The 15,419-nt window shown below is 36.6% G+C and overlaps 2 protein-coding genes across 2 annotated transcripts; both read right to left on the reverse strand.

Moving 5' to 3' along the window:
* Positions 1-3,752: 3,752 nt before the first annotated feature.
* LOC130549262 (N-lysine methyltransferase KMT5A-A-like) lies at positions 3,753-5,925 on the reverse strand. Its single transcript, XM_057326482.1, has 5 exons — positions 5,367-5,925; positions 4,545-4,665; positions 4,301-4,463; positions 3,917-4,109; positions 3,753-3,818 (listed from the first exon to the last, which is right to left on the reverse strand). The coding sequence occupies exons 2-5, from the start codon at positions 4,660-4,662 to the stop codon at positions 3,753-3,755; spliced, it is 540 nt and encodes a 179-aa protein (XP_057182465.1). The 5' UTR covers positions 4,663-4,665; positions 5,367-5,925.
* A 1,331-nt stretch (positions 5,926-7,256) lies between these two features.
* mrasb (muscle RAS oncogene homolog b) lies at positions 7,257-15,419 on the reverse strand. Its single transcript, XM_057326259.1, has 6 exons — positions 15,247-15,419; positions 12,438-12,644; positions 9,625-9,778; positions 9,420-9,519; positions 8,969-9,048; positions 7,257-8,885 (listed from the first exon to the last, which is right to left on the reverse strand). The coding sequence occupies exons 2-6, from the start codon at positions 12,628-12,630 to the stop codon at positions 8,786-8,788; spliced, it is 627 nt and encodes a 208-aa protein (XP_057182242.1). The 5' UTR covers positions 12,631-12,644; positions 15,247-15,419; the 3' UTR covers positions 7,257-8,785.

The following is a 15,419-nucleotide window of genomic DNA, read 5'->3' on the forward strand; positions in this document are numbered from 1 at the left end:
CGCTTTTAATCTTTCCATTTCCTGTCCTTATTAGTCATAAAAGCCAGTTTTGCAGGTGACACCCTTGTTAATGGGCTTCACGTGTACAAGCTTTCAATGCTTTTTTTCTCACACAGACCCCTGGGTTACTTCGCTAGGTCCATAATGAGAATATAATGCCACATTCATTTATTTTTTAAAACCTGAATGCTGTTCCTCCGTAATTGCGCTGACTTTTAGTTGAAGGAGTTGTTCCCACACAATCCGTGAAAAAAATTCACAGCGAAATCTCTGAGGCGGTTAAGAAAGTCGCATTTTCCTCTGCAGCATGTGCACGAAATTGTTGTCTTTGTTTGGTGTGTAATTAACGTCTTGTGATGGAAATGACCTCCAACCACTTTTGGAGTTTTATATCTCAGTTTCCGGTCCGGCGTAACCTGTTGATGATGGCTTCATACCTGCTCACTCAGCTAATGTTTTATCTCGTCTGAAGGGTTTCTTATCTTTCTGCAGGTGTGCTGGGTGTTTTTTCAAAGAAATAAAAAAAGTAATGGTGATGATTCATTTAGGAATGAACTTGAATTTTGGTGTTTCATGACGAGTAGATGGCATTTTTAATCAAATTCAATCAATTTATTTCCAAAACTGGAAAACCAACCATCCTTGATGTCCTCTATTTCTGGTCATCACACATCATATTAACAACGAGAATGCTGTATGCTGTATAGGCCTATGTTGAGTTCTCTGTTTCAAAACGGAAAAATTGTACATATAAGTGCTCTAATGATATTTGGATATATCTGTGAGCGTATTCTTTGGCTTTGTTTCTGTTGTGCTAGTGTTGTCATGTCGGACGTCAAAGATCCTCAGGGGAAGCAGGGCGTTGGGGAAATGAGGAGGGGTTCCTGAATGAATCTGATGAAAATTGATGCTAATGAGTCAAACAAGCCCAGTGGCATGAAAATCAATACGTGTCTTCAGAGATGGTTAGTCGCTTGTTTTCGGTTGTTTGAATGTGATGTTCTTTGTCGAGCGGATCTAATGAGAGGTTAAACGCAGTTCCAATTAACATAGCCTTGTTCTTGTTTATCTCAAATTAAAATGAATTTAGTCCACTTGATGTCATTCCAAACTCATATCAACGTTTACCTGTAGAATGTAAAAAATATAAAGCATACAAGTTAGTATTCAGGTCTTTGGGGACTTTCAATGTGTTTCTGACAATGGCATGAAGGTTGTCATATTACAGTTGTCATCTCACGCCCTCGTTAGTCACCATTCACACCTGTTGTTCCCCCACAATGCAACTTTGGAGAACAAAATGTGGCTTGTGTTTTTCAAACATCCCTTTCATTTATGTCCAATAATATAACGTTGTGTAGTCAGAAACGCACCGTGATTTATTCAGACAATACTCAATCACACAGCATTGAGCTTATCGCATAATACTTGTCCTGCAATGCATTGTGGATAATTGATTTTCTCATTCTCCTCTTCGAAGAATGAGACATGTTCTGTTTGCGTTAAAAGAGTTATTCAGACCTAAAGAAAAGAGAGAGAAGTTATTGTGTGAAGGTAAGGAGACGAACGGAAATGAAGGCCTCGTAAAACTACCCAAAAGCCCTCAGGTTTTCTTGTGGCTAAATACCGGTCAACCACATCTCTCACAACATTTAAAAAACTACTTAAAACCCATCTCTTCTGTGAATACTTGACAGACAAATGAAAGAACAAACGAACCCTCTCTCTTTCTCTCAACAGGTAGTGGTTTGGCTTTTGTTGAAACTAGGAACTTGGCATTAGCACCTATTGTATTATTGCTCCTGTATGACATATCACTTTATTGCTCCCTGAACTCTCTGTAAGTCACTTTGGATAAAAGCGTCTGCTAAATGACTAAATGTAAATGTAAATAGACAGCCCACGGTACAATAACCAGAGAAATATCTGTAGAATGGTTGCAATTCAATCCCTATGAGATCCATCACCAGAAAAAAATCACTCAAACGAACAGAAAAGAGATTTTTTGGTCCTCTCGGTTTATATGACAAAGAATAGTGTTATTGGATGACTGCACACTGCTTCACTGCTAATAGAAAATCTATTGATAAAGCTAAATCTCTGTCTATTTGCACATCGCCATATTGGGAATTTGAACGATTTCAATGAGTTTCCACAAAAAGTAAATAATTTTCTGAAAATAAATAAGGTAAATAGAGACATAGGTTGTTAACCATAGAGATATTTCATAAATGTAATGGTTGCTTGGCGTTTTATCGAGAAAAGGCGCAGTTACTCGTTCATTTAAATGTTTATAGGAAAAAAATGCCCTACCCAATATGGCGGCGCCTTTGACGTACGATTGGGCGCCCAAAGCGACGTCTGTCATCTACGCGTTTTTTAGTCAACGTTATTAGTTCTTGCGTTAAAATGTTATTGTGGAAGTAACATTTTTAAATAATAGCTATTTTATTTATTTTTAATGGCTATACGTGTCCACAGTGTAACTGATTTTAAATATGTGCAAAGTTGAGGAGCGTCGCGCGGGCCGTTTTGATATGGTAATGTTGAACTTTGTTGAAAGTGACTTTGGTGTATAATGCAAATGTTAAACCTAGATATGCCACAAATTTGATGAGAGGATCCTTTTGTTACGAACTGAAAGCGCAGTTCAACCCTGTCCACTTTTTGATTTTTAAAAAACTGTATGATGATCAAAAAATCTCTTCCCTTAGACTTTCAAGGACACGCACACACACACACACAAGTAACAAATAAGACAAAAAGTGGCATTTGAAACTGATTATAACTAAAAATATCAGATTACTTAGACGTTTCTACAGTGGAATTTTGTATAATACTTCTGGCGCAGCTATATCCTACTGTTATTTTTTGCGATATCCATACTGTGCATAACATTTTATTTACACTTTCTGTATGCATATGAAATAACATTTGCAAAAAAATTGCACTAGCCTATATCCCATAACCAGGTCACAATACTAAGTGCTATATCCCATAATACAATCCACTCTGCATGCCCTTCAATTTCCAGTGTAAATTAAAAAATACACTTTCTTTTGTTGATAAGTCCCTTTCGAGCCACAAGATGGCTCTATTTGCCTATTGGATTCATACGTCTATCAAAGTTTCGGTAAAACGGTCACCTAAACTATAAAATAATATAAAACTATATTTTGAATATTATCAAGATATGAATTACACTGTGTATATTAACTAGTACTATCATCCTTATTATCATTAAGACTAACAGCAGCACCAGTTATTATGATAATAATAAGAACAACAACTAATATAATACCTAATGATTTTTGGTTATAATAATAATCTTCATCAGAATGTTTCTCTCATCAACAGAGCAACATAGTACATATGTAAACAGAGAAAATTGCCTACCACATAAGTGCTTTTAATAGACAGATGAACAGAGGTTTTAGCAGTTTTAGCTCTTAAATGCACTGTTCAACGCATGTTGAGGTGCTTAAAACCAGCAATCACACTTAAATGTACTTGCAGTGTGAGTGCATTGATAACGTATATAACAATCTCCTATAGGCCTTTATTACGATATCTGTATTCAGCTCACGCCAATATTCAGCCAATATGTTGTGTGTGTGTGTGTGTGTGTGTGTGTGTGTGTGTGTGTGTGTGTGTGTGTGTGGTGTGTGTNTGGAGTAAAACAACACAGATGGTAAGTGTTTGTGAAAAGTGAATGTATGTTGTGTGTACTGTTTTATTTCATTTATACTTGTTCAAACACACAGGATTCTGTTATCTCCACAGACGAGTGAGGCAGGTTCTTCAGTCTCGGACGTTACCTGTGTAGATTAATAATAACGTATTAACACGTTAATGTATCTACATGATTGAAGCTTATGTTTGAATAATTATTTAGAGCAAAATTGCATTTAAAAACCTGGTATCTCCATGGCCATTCAGAATCCCCATAGTTATATCTGATTTCTTCCCCAGGACTAATGTCGTTTATAGCAAATAAACACAGATGGGGCTTTTTGTCCACTGTAATAATTTTAATTTTGCTGTTGGGGTTCACGTGATCATCATTCACAAGACGCCCTAAAGAGTCATCTTCTTTGGCAGCATCGACCCTGAAACAGCAAAAACATAATGTTACTGTAACTAAAGGTGTAATAACATATTCAATCACACACTTAGTAAATGCAAGTCACTAGTTTACTATTACTGTTGCTATTGCTTGCAGAAAATGCAGTTTGTATTTCTTACTTACAACGTTGTATATTTGTAAGACATTGTAAATTAAATAAAGCCATATACATACCACAATTGTTTTCCATTAAAACGGAATTCAAATAAAAACACTTCGAGCGCATTGTCATATAATTTGAGTCTTCTTTCATAGTCTTCTTTATTTATGACATCTCCTCGATATTCAATCAGAAAATCTCCTTTATGAAAGTGAGAAGAGGTAAACACTCCCCGACCTAACAAAGAATTAGTCAGAGAAAAGTTTAAACAAAAGGTGTTGGAGTTCCCTTACTTAAACATAGGTCTGTGTTACTTACCTTTGAATGAATTTATATATTTTGATACAAATCCACCCTTGTCTTTACACATTGATGCATAATACACAGCCTCCTGCTCTGGTTTTTTTTTAGCTCTCCTGGGCCTTATTCCTGCCATTTTCTGCAAAGGTCCAGAAAAAAAACAGCAAGTTGTTTTTTGTGATTTACTGTTTTCTACATAAAATCATCCTACGTGTATGAAATATTCTGTGAAAACATAGCCTTGATATCTTTAATACTGAGTAATACTGAACTTAATGATTTGACAGACATGGTTACATATGATTATTAAGCTGAAACATCTGCAAAAAACTAAAGAAACATTATTCATAACTCATAGAGATCTATAATGAGGTCACACTAAGTAAAATGACAACATTACAGTTAAAGAAGCTTTTGCCTTTCTTCGGGATGCATAAAGAATTGTTACAATAGTGTGCAGATTAGATTAATGGGTCACTTTATGACATTTTGCCAAATAATGTGATCTCAAACCGACAATAACGATGCTACTTAGCGTCTTAAGCTAATAGGCTAATATTAAATTTTTCACCCGAAATAAGCACACCACTAATGTTTACGGACTTGTAGGAATAAAGCTGCGTGTTTACTAAAAATAATTAATCAACAGTTAATATGAATTCATCGCCGCTTTATCAGAACACGAAGATAAATCCTGCTATGTTTCACCAAAGCTAACTTGATTAACCGTTCATGCTTTTTTCATTTTACAATCGTCTCATTAACAATACTAGTTTAAAACGTTATAAACTAAAACAGTTTTTAACATAAAAAAAGCTGTGTGCTTATCATTAGTCTTACCTTACTGACGATGAGTATTACGCACGTGGTCGTCGAGACATCCACAGCAGGAAAGGCTTGGGTCAGGTGGTAGAAGAGGGTTTATGTGCAGTGTTTTTTTTATTTAAAGATAAGTAAATGTAGCAGTTAATGTCTATTATAACTTTATCTTTTTCAATACCGTCGTTGTTTTAAATGTGTGTTGACATGGTTTGACAAATCCCAACATTAAGAGGACTTCTGGCGGTCAGCCAATCAGAAGCCGCGATTTCATACACAGGCATTAATAATTAATGAGGAGGCGCAGTACCCAGTCCGGCCTACAGGGACGCACTTCCGATACACACGTCATACACAAATTCAGGTAAATGTGAATTATAAAGACATGTGGAGAAATTTTGGATTTCAGCTCCCTATAGCTGTAGGAGCACTTCTACATTCCCCGAATTATGAGGACACCGGCTATGTCCTCGTAATACAAAATGTCCTCATAGTGTGGCGTGTATTCATATGAAATGTCCTCATAAATCACAAAAACCAACACACACACACACACACACACACACACACACACACACACACACACACACACACACACACACACACACATATTGGCTGAATATTGGCGTGAGCTGAATACAGATATCGTAATAAAGGCCTATAGGAGATTGTTATATACGTTATCAATGCACTCACACTGCAAGTACATTTAAGTGTGATTGCTGGTTTTAAGCACCTCAACATGCGTTGAACAGTGCATTTAAGAGCTAAAACTGCTAAAACCTCTGTTCATCTGTCTATTAAAAGCACTTATGTGGTAGGCAATTTTCTCTGTTTACATATGTACTATGTTGCTCTGTTGATGAGAGAAACATTCTGATGAAGATTATTATTATAACCAAAAATCATTAGGTATTATATTAGTTGTTGTTCTTATTATTATCATAATAACTGGTGCTGCTGTTAGTCTTAATGATAATAAGGATGATAGTACTAGTTAATATACACAGTGTAATTCATATCTTGATAATATTCAAAATATAGTTTTATATTATTTTATAGTTTAGGTGACCGTTTTACCGAAACTTTGATAGACGTATGAATCCAATAGGCAAATAGAGCCATCTTGTGGCTCGAAAGGGACTTATCAACAAAAGAAAGTGTATTTTTTAATTTACACTGGAAATTGAAGGGCATGCAGAGTGGATTGTATTATGGGATATAGCACTTAGTATTGTGACCTGGTTATGGGATATAGGCTAGTGCAATTTTTTTGCAAATGTTATTTCATATGCATACAGAAAGTGTAAATAAAATTTTATGCACAGTATGGATATCGCAAAAAATAACAGTAGGATATAGCTGCGCCAGAAGTATTATACAAAATTCCACTGTAGAAACGTCTAAGTAATCTGATATTTTTAGTTATAATCAGTTTCAAATGCCACTTTTTGTCTTATTTGTTACTTATAAATAAAAGAGTAGTTATTAGCATTTTATTCATTATAAAACATGTGAACATATACAAACAAACTTATGTGGAAATGGTCTCTTAAATAGAATCTAGCTATATTAACTACATAAATAAATTAAGAACCGTGTGTATATATATAATATATATATTTGAGCCTGATGAATCCTGGCATTGTGATCTTGTGCCATCAGGGAAGAAAAAATCGTTTTGATGGAATAACCTGGTCATTCAGTATATTCAGGTAGTCAGCTGACCTCATTCTTTGGGCACATAAGGTTGCTGAACCCAGACCTGACCGACTGCAGCAACCCCAGATCATTGCACTGCCCAGGTGGTGACTTTTTTTTGGACGGGCAGTATATATATATATATATAACATCATCTATATATATTTGGATATGGACACATAGTTGACAAATAAAACCAAATTCGCACAATTTCTGAATTTATTCATTATTTATTATAATATGCTTACATTCCACTTTACAAATTCTTACAATATTCCTGATGTAAAAATTCCCTTCTTTTAAGAGCTGTTTTGGCCTCTATTGGTCATAACGATCTTCATACAAACATGATCACATAATACATAGAATCTGTATATTAAATTACTTTTTTTTAAAAAGTAAGGAAACAAAACAACAGTAGCAAATAACTGAGCCACGAAAATTGCACCAAGTTGAAAATGATCATTTCCAGTCTAAAAACAAACAAGATTTGCTGTCGTAAGATAAAAATAACAAGTAGCCGAAACAAGAGCTGAATACGATCACGAAACAAACCACGGGCTACTTGGACGATATTCCTTTAAGCTAAACACCAAAGCTGGACTTTTGAAATCTCAAAGCAAAACCGAGAAATAGGCGTGTAGAACGACAGACGTTACATTCAAAACATCGATGAGAACTTCAAAACACGCTCAAAGTAAAGTGACAATGCGTTCAAGCGATAAACGACTGTAATGAAAGCGAAACTCTTCTGGAACGTTATGACGTCACCACGAGGTCATAATGTTCTCATGACGTAACAATGCGTAACGTTACACGTTTTTGTGCAATCACTGATTTACTCAGTTTTATGGCAACTTAAGAAAGATCAGGCATTTACTGAACAAAACTGATCTACAATCAGCTGATTTAGATCCTGATTAATAACATTATATTGTGAGAAAGCTGACCCAGGAACAGCATTCTTTGAGTTTTGTAGATATGTTTGGCAACGTGTCACGTACGGGGGGGTGTGGCTTAGTGTGGGTGTGTCAGGGGTGGGACAAATTCTGGTTAAACCACATCATTAAAGCTGGGAAATTATATAAAATAAATCGAATAAAATCGATAAATTGAATAAAAATGAGTTTTAAAAACATCCCAAATTTAGTGACACAAGTCACTTTGAATAAAACCATCTGCTAAAAGAAAACATGTAAATGTACATTATTTTTGGCACTGCGGTCATTTTCCAACAATTTAAATAAAACATTCAGCGTATCTGAAATGCATCTAAAATTGCGTTAAAATGGGTAACTAAGGTAACCAACATTTGTTTCCCCTCCAGGTGGGCGGTCCTTCCCTTGCTGACCTTATCTATATTTGCAACTTGATTTCTGATCAGTAAGAACGACTATTCCCAGAACAGGACTTAGTGCTGTCTTAACAAACACATGACAATATAGAATTCAGCACAATAAATATACAAACACAATAGAAAACAAGGCCTCAGAAGGGATGTTTTTAAATTGTTCTCTGAGAGGTTACGTGAGTGAACAGCGCTAGAAACCTGTCGCCCGCTACGAAAATGCAACCAAATGCCTGGAATCGTCAGACAAATGGGAATCTTCAAACTATGTTCCCTATTTCCTGGATATCATCATAACACTGTGTGTGTGTTGTGTGTATGTGTGTGTTTTAACAGTCCGAGTCACGGGATCATCATCGCGGCACTGACGCCCAGAGATAGAGAGGTGCGGTCACAGTACAACACAGTGCAGCCTCTGGGAACCCGAGGGTCTGTCCGCCCGCCATTTGGCCTTTCTCTTTTTCTTCAGACCCCGCTCTGGAATCTGCTGACTGTGAAGGCGGAAAACATTAATATTCATGTCTTATGATGAATGGCGTATGGAAAGTCAAAAGCACATCGGAATGGCGCTTACCGTATCACTCTTACAAGCTCGTGAAACGTTTTGTCTACATTCATGGGCGGATCCTTTGCACTTGTTTCGATATACGTGATCTGAGACATCAAAATACAACATTTTTGCCTTAAAGGGACAGTTCACCCAAAAATGAAAATTCGTTTACTGGTTATTTCAAACCTGTATGGCTTTCTTTCTTCTGCAGAACACAAAAGAAGATATTCTGAAGAATGTTGATAACCAAACAACATTGATCACCAATGACTTCCATTGTATGACCAAAAACATTTCTCAAAATATCTTCTTTTGTGTTCCACAGAAAAAAGTCACAAACATGTTTTTAATGACATGGGGGGTGAATAAATGATGACAAAATTTTTCTTTTTGGGTGAACTGTCCCTTTAAGAGCCAACAATAAATATGTAGCTGTTTAACAATGAGGAAAGTTGAAATATAATGATACACTTACACTGTGTTTGGAGGCCATTTCTCGACCCTGTTCGCTGGTTATCTTGCGCAAATGCACCAGGTCGACTTTATTCGCCACCAGGACCATTGGAAAAGATTCCCTACAAAGATACATGAAGTTGCTTTTAAGGGAATTACCACATCATTATCACCAGATGAATTATTTAAGCAAGCTCTATTGGTTCTCGTATGCTGCGTGTTCATACCTGTCTTTCACTCTCAGAATAAGCTGATGGAAACGGTCGACGTGTTCAAAACTGGCTTTATCAGTCACTGAGAAGACGATGAGAAACCCGTCTCCTGTCCTCATGTACTGCTCTCTCATGGCACTGAACTCTTCCTGTCCCGCTGTGTCTAAAACTAAACACACACACACAGATTATCAATGGAAATGTCATATTTATCATATTTATACAAATATAACCACTGCACGCATGTGAAACCATGTTTATCGCACAATTATTCACAATGCGATACCATACAGAAGATCTTTTGTCAAAATTGTGTTTTGCAATGCATTACGCATGATATAGTGCGCTATTTACATTACATACATTTTTCTATGAACGTTTAACAGTACTTTAACAAAATGTTCTCTATGTATTAACTTTATTTTTAACAAACTCCTTCTATTTTTATAAAGTTTAAACTTAAACAGAAATGTTTATGTGAACTAGGGGTGTGACTAGACACACATCCCACGAGACGTGATTTTTAGACTTTTTTAAAGAAATCCTGAATGATGAAATATATAGGGGAAAAAGTATTTTATTCACCTTAAAAACACAAAATACAAAAAATGTAGGCACTATAAAATCATTTTGTACTTTATGAAACAAATTAAACTTCTATTTTGATTAATTATATTATGCCGTAATAAGCAATATGTAAACACTGTTAAATGTTTTGTCACAAACTCAAATGACAGGCAGTATTTGCACAAAATGTATGCTTTGTTTTCTTAACAGGTGTAGCTTTTAGTAAAGAGCTGTGGTTGTTTTCTCGATATGCTTTTGCGTAGTGCTCGTGTTAGCAGTGGTGGCGATCATATCACACCGTCAATCCTCCTTCCTCCACTGACCGAACCCTCATAGCCTTCAGAGAAACAGTTCAAACTACATAAACACATCATGTTTTATGCTTACATTGCACATATGTAAGAGACAGATGATCCGTTTTTGAAGAGATTTGCCTGTGAATGTATTTAAAATAACCTAATGTGAACTTGCAATTGCTATACTCAACTTGTGGTACAGTCCATGTGCGAACCGCCGATGTGCGAGGCGCTGCAGATGCTCGCGAAGGTTGAAACCCATCCGTCTAACGCGTGCTTACGTAGAAAAATGGTGGGAAAGCAGCGGGATGTAAAAATCACGTTGTCTATATGAATGGCCGGGCCGGTCACTGTAGTTTACAGAACGCACTTTGTGCAGTTATTAGCGTGTTCTGTACAGTAATGAAAACAGGTTGCACCAAAACAAAATGTGCACTCCCAAATATATTTCGAGGTCGCACAAGTTAAAATTAGGGAGCATATGCGACTTAAATGGTCGCAATTTTGAGCCCAGCACTCCCATCATGCCAATTGCGTGAGGATATTATGTGCCACGAGATCTCATCACACCCCTAATGTTTACAAGTTTATACATTGGATGCGTCCAAATACCCCCACTTGCGATCTTTGCACTTGACCACTTGACTACTTTGTTGTGTTCTAGTGGGCGTGAAGTTCCCAAGTGAGCATGTAGTATTTATAACCCGTTGGGACACATTTAGCAAGTGCAAACATGTAACGTTAATTAATGTGGTGTTTCTAATTATGTGATAAAAGCAGTTTTACAAAAAAAAAACTTTCACCAATAAAATGTGCAACACTACGTTTTACTACAAAATTATATGTAATATCTAATTATATAGTCAAGTCAAGTCAGATTTATTTTTATAGCACTTTATTTGTATTGTATCAAAGCAGCTGTACCCAAAAAAGCAAAAACAAAAGAAAAACACATGTAAGCCAAACATAGAATAAACAAAGACATAACCTTAAAAAGTAGTAGTATAACTTGCACTGGAAAGCTTTCCGCAACATCTCGCGAGACCCGGGCAAAAAGTCTCATAATATATCCAGAACGTGATGCATGATGGGATACACTTAGCCCTGAATACTGCTAGGAAGAGGTATTCAAGATAGTGTGGGTTTAGTGTGCGTTAAGGGCACTGCACTTTGGCGTTTTTAAGACATTGGACAGACTTGCGCTCTTACTTCCTGTCGCGTGCACACGCACTCAAGTGGCCAAAACGGCAAGTGGGGGTATTTGGACGCAACCATTGTTTACTGAAAAAAAAGTAATGGCTTGTATTCTATAAATATTTAAACCCAAACCCAACTTGAACAGTTTATGTGTCACATTTACACCTACATATTTTCTAGAAAAAAAGATGTTTTTATTATCTTGTTTTCTATGAAAGTAATACTCAAACAAATTAATATTTTTTTCCAGAAAAAAAACATTATTAATAGGTTTTATTCTGTAAAACTAAAAAAAATTGTGTACTACTTACATTGCGTAAAAATAAATTCTGAAAAATCTCTTTAATGTTAATATTCTATTAATGCAGTATAACCTTAAACATTTATAGAAATCCTTATGTGCATTATTTATACATGTATATACATTTTTTAAAAAGTTAACATATTATGTTATAATACTATTGTATTCTATAAAAGTATAAACTCAAACTCAATTATTTACCTATAAAAAATTACAAAAAAATCCCCTTTTAAAGATTTTTAGTACTTTTTTATATTTATTAGTCTAATAAAACAATATAAAAATACATGCATAATATAAAAAAGTATGTATTTGCATGTTCTTTCATGGATCTAATGGTCCATTTAATTTTTAAATCAGTGATTTTTTTGGTGCAAATTGCAGAAAAACATTAAATTGTCATGCACTTTAAATCAATTATATTCAATGTAGCTACACTGTCGTCTACAGGTGTCTGAACCACTCACCGTCCAGAATAGCCCACTGTCCATCGATCTCGGTGTGTTTGAGGTACGAGTCCTCAATGGTGGGATCGTAATCGGGAACGAAGATCTTCTGAAAGAACTGAATGGTGAGAGCGCTTTTTCCAACACCTCCGTCACCGACCACCACCAGTTTATACGTGGGCAGGTTGTCCCCGGGAACCACGCTGGTCGCCATGGAGACAGCTACACCTGCCATAGAGAGAAAATGTGTCAGAGGAAAATATGTATTGTTTCATGTGATTCATTTGTGGGGTTTCCTTGTTGATAGGACAACCAATGCAAACACTGTCATCCAACACATTACCAACATCACATCACAAAGTAGATTTAGTTGCGTGATATATAATACGTGCATTAGATGTCAGGCATTAGACTGTATGAGAGTATGAGGAAGAAGGGAAGACAAAAAATGGCACTAAATGGATTCTCTACTGGCATAAATGGGTTGTGTGGAGAGCAAGGCTTTTCCCAGACATCTCACACACACAGGAAACACGGTCTAGACGAGACGCTTGGATCGGCTCCCTGCGAGTTCACAGTGTGATCTCAGCACGAAAACTGCCAACAACACAGATTGACCAGCGAGCTAAAACTGTACCAAAACACCTCCCAAAAAACACTTTCTACATTAAACTACTGTAGCACAAACCACCTTTTATTTACATGAACATAATGGCAAAACACACCATACTTCTACAAAGATAGTGTTTGTGGTGTTGCTAGGTGGTTGCTAAGGTGTTCTTGGTGTTTGTTGATGTGTTGCTATGGTGTTGCTAGGTGGATGCTAAGGTATTCATTGTGTTTTGCGCATTGCTAGGCGGCTGCTACAGTGTTTTAGCTGTTTGTTAGTGTTGCTACGTAGTTGCTGAGGTGATGCTAAGCGGTTGCTAATGTGTTGCTGGTGTTTATTATAATGTTGATATTCAGCTGATATGGTGTTGCTGGCTGGCTGCTAAGGTGTTTAGTGTTATTGGTGCGTTGCTATGAGGTTGTTGTGATTTTGCTAGGCAGCTACTAAAGTTTTCTTGGTATTAAAGTGTTGCTATGAGATAGCTGTGGTGTTGTTAGGCAGCTGCTAAGCTGTTCTTGGTGTTTATAGAGCTTGTTAATCGACGTCACGCCAAGTTGAATGTTGCGCCATCTTGGGAGGATGGCTGCTAGTGCGTTCAATGCAGTGTTTTGTTTTTCTTGTTTGATTAGGAAATATAACTAATCGTAGGTCGGTCTTGCGGTGTTAAAAAACTGCAATAGCATTTCGCAGAGTCGTTCAGGAAAAGCCCATGGTAATTTCACTTTTGATTTCTCCATATATCAAACAAAACACATATCGTAACAATAATAGCACTAGCAGTGGTGTATTATCCTCTCAAGATGGCGGCGCCACCGCAACATGCAACATAGGGCGTGATGTCAGCTTCACATTCTCTATAGGAGCGTTGCTATGAGTTTGCTGTGGTGTTGCTAGGCAGTTGCTAAGGTGTTCTTGGTTTTTATTAGTGTTGCTACTCACTTTCTATAGTGTTTCTTAGTGGCTGCTTACTGTTCCAAGTCAAAAGAACCCCTTGCATTGTCTTTATGTATCCACTGTATACCTATAAATGAGTTTATAGATATATAGATAAAATATGTCAGTATAGATATGTTTTTATGACCTATTTGGATTCAATTAAAACTTTACTCAACATCTGATGTCAGTATTACACACCACCTCCAATCGCTCTTCCTGTCAACCACAATTAAAGGAAGTTCAGGATTTCCTTTCTGGAATCATCAGGGATACAACTCCATTTCTTAAGGATTACATGGAACAGAAACTCAAGGAGCTGTGAAACCACATGCTTTCCAAAAGCCTCGATAAATCGAGACCATTTAAGACTTGCGTTCTGGAAAATTCTATATGTCGAGCTAAATTGTGATTTCATGCTCCATGATAGAAAGTATGACTTTGGCTTTTTGTGCTGTGAAAAAATGAGGCTGAGGTTGTGGTGGGCCTGGTAATGAGTTGGGTCCTAAAGGCCTGGGGTCTGTGATATAGTTTACAAATTATAAGCTATACCCATAATACATTTTGTTCAGGCCTCTGTGAAGTCTCATTTAGTTTAAAAATATATGCATTAAGATTTTACATAATATGTTCTTAAAATATTTGAACAGGCAATGCTGACAGTCGTTTGATCTCTATTAATAGGATAAAGCTGATAGTCAAATACATGCAAATTTAACAGTGTGTTGCCCATATAGTGAACAACAACCATATTTGATTAAAATGTTCTTTATGCACATACAGACTGTTATGCCTTTCGTGGTGCATTCAAAACCAAGCTGTGAAAGTAAGGACAATATTTTAAATACACTGATCACTGTTGTTCTCATCTACACCACCAATCTGGGTTAGTGTGCATTGTGTGTTCTTGCATACTTTTGACATGAATACTGTCTGAACGTCCAACATATTGAGTTGTATACATATCAATACACCCACCTTGATCATTCTGTCTGCCTTGCCCATTTTATTACCCATGCAAACCTTTTTCGTGTGTGTACGTTACATATATACGTATTTATTATAAATGCACCGTTAGATGCCAAAAAGGAACTAATGAGTCGTGCATTTCGAACGCATATGTGCAATGTTGCAATCCACCAATAAGATCGCATGATACCACCATTAAACGCACACTCGTCGTAGATAAACCAAGATTGCCTCCCTGTTAACAGATGCATTAAACGTGCATTTTAACGCAAAAAAACTGTCACGTGCTATTTTACGACGAGCATTAAAGATCGTTACCTTTTCACGAGACGACAGCATATGCCAATAGCCCGATCCGTTTGCACAGATGTTGCAGCCGACATTACCGAGCAAATGCACACACGGAAACGTTTGTATGTTTGTTACACAATTGGATACGCGGTGTCTTTACCATCCGCGCGAGAAACTGTTTTCAGTTCCTCACATCTCGA

This window comes from Triplophysa rosa, linkage group LG25 (genome assembly GCF_024868665.1).
Source record: "Triplophysa rosa linkage group LG25, Trosa_1v2, whole genome shotgun sequence".
Taxonomy (NCBI): Eukaryota; Metazoa; Chordata; class Actinopteri; order Cypriniformes; family Nemacheilidae; genus Triplophysa; species Triplophysa rosa.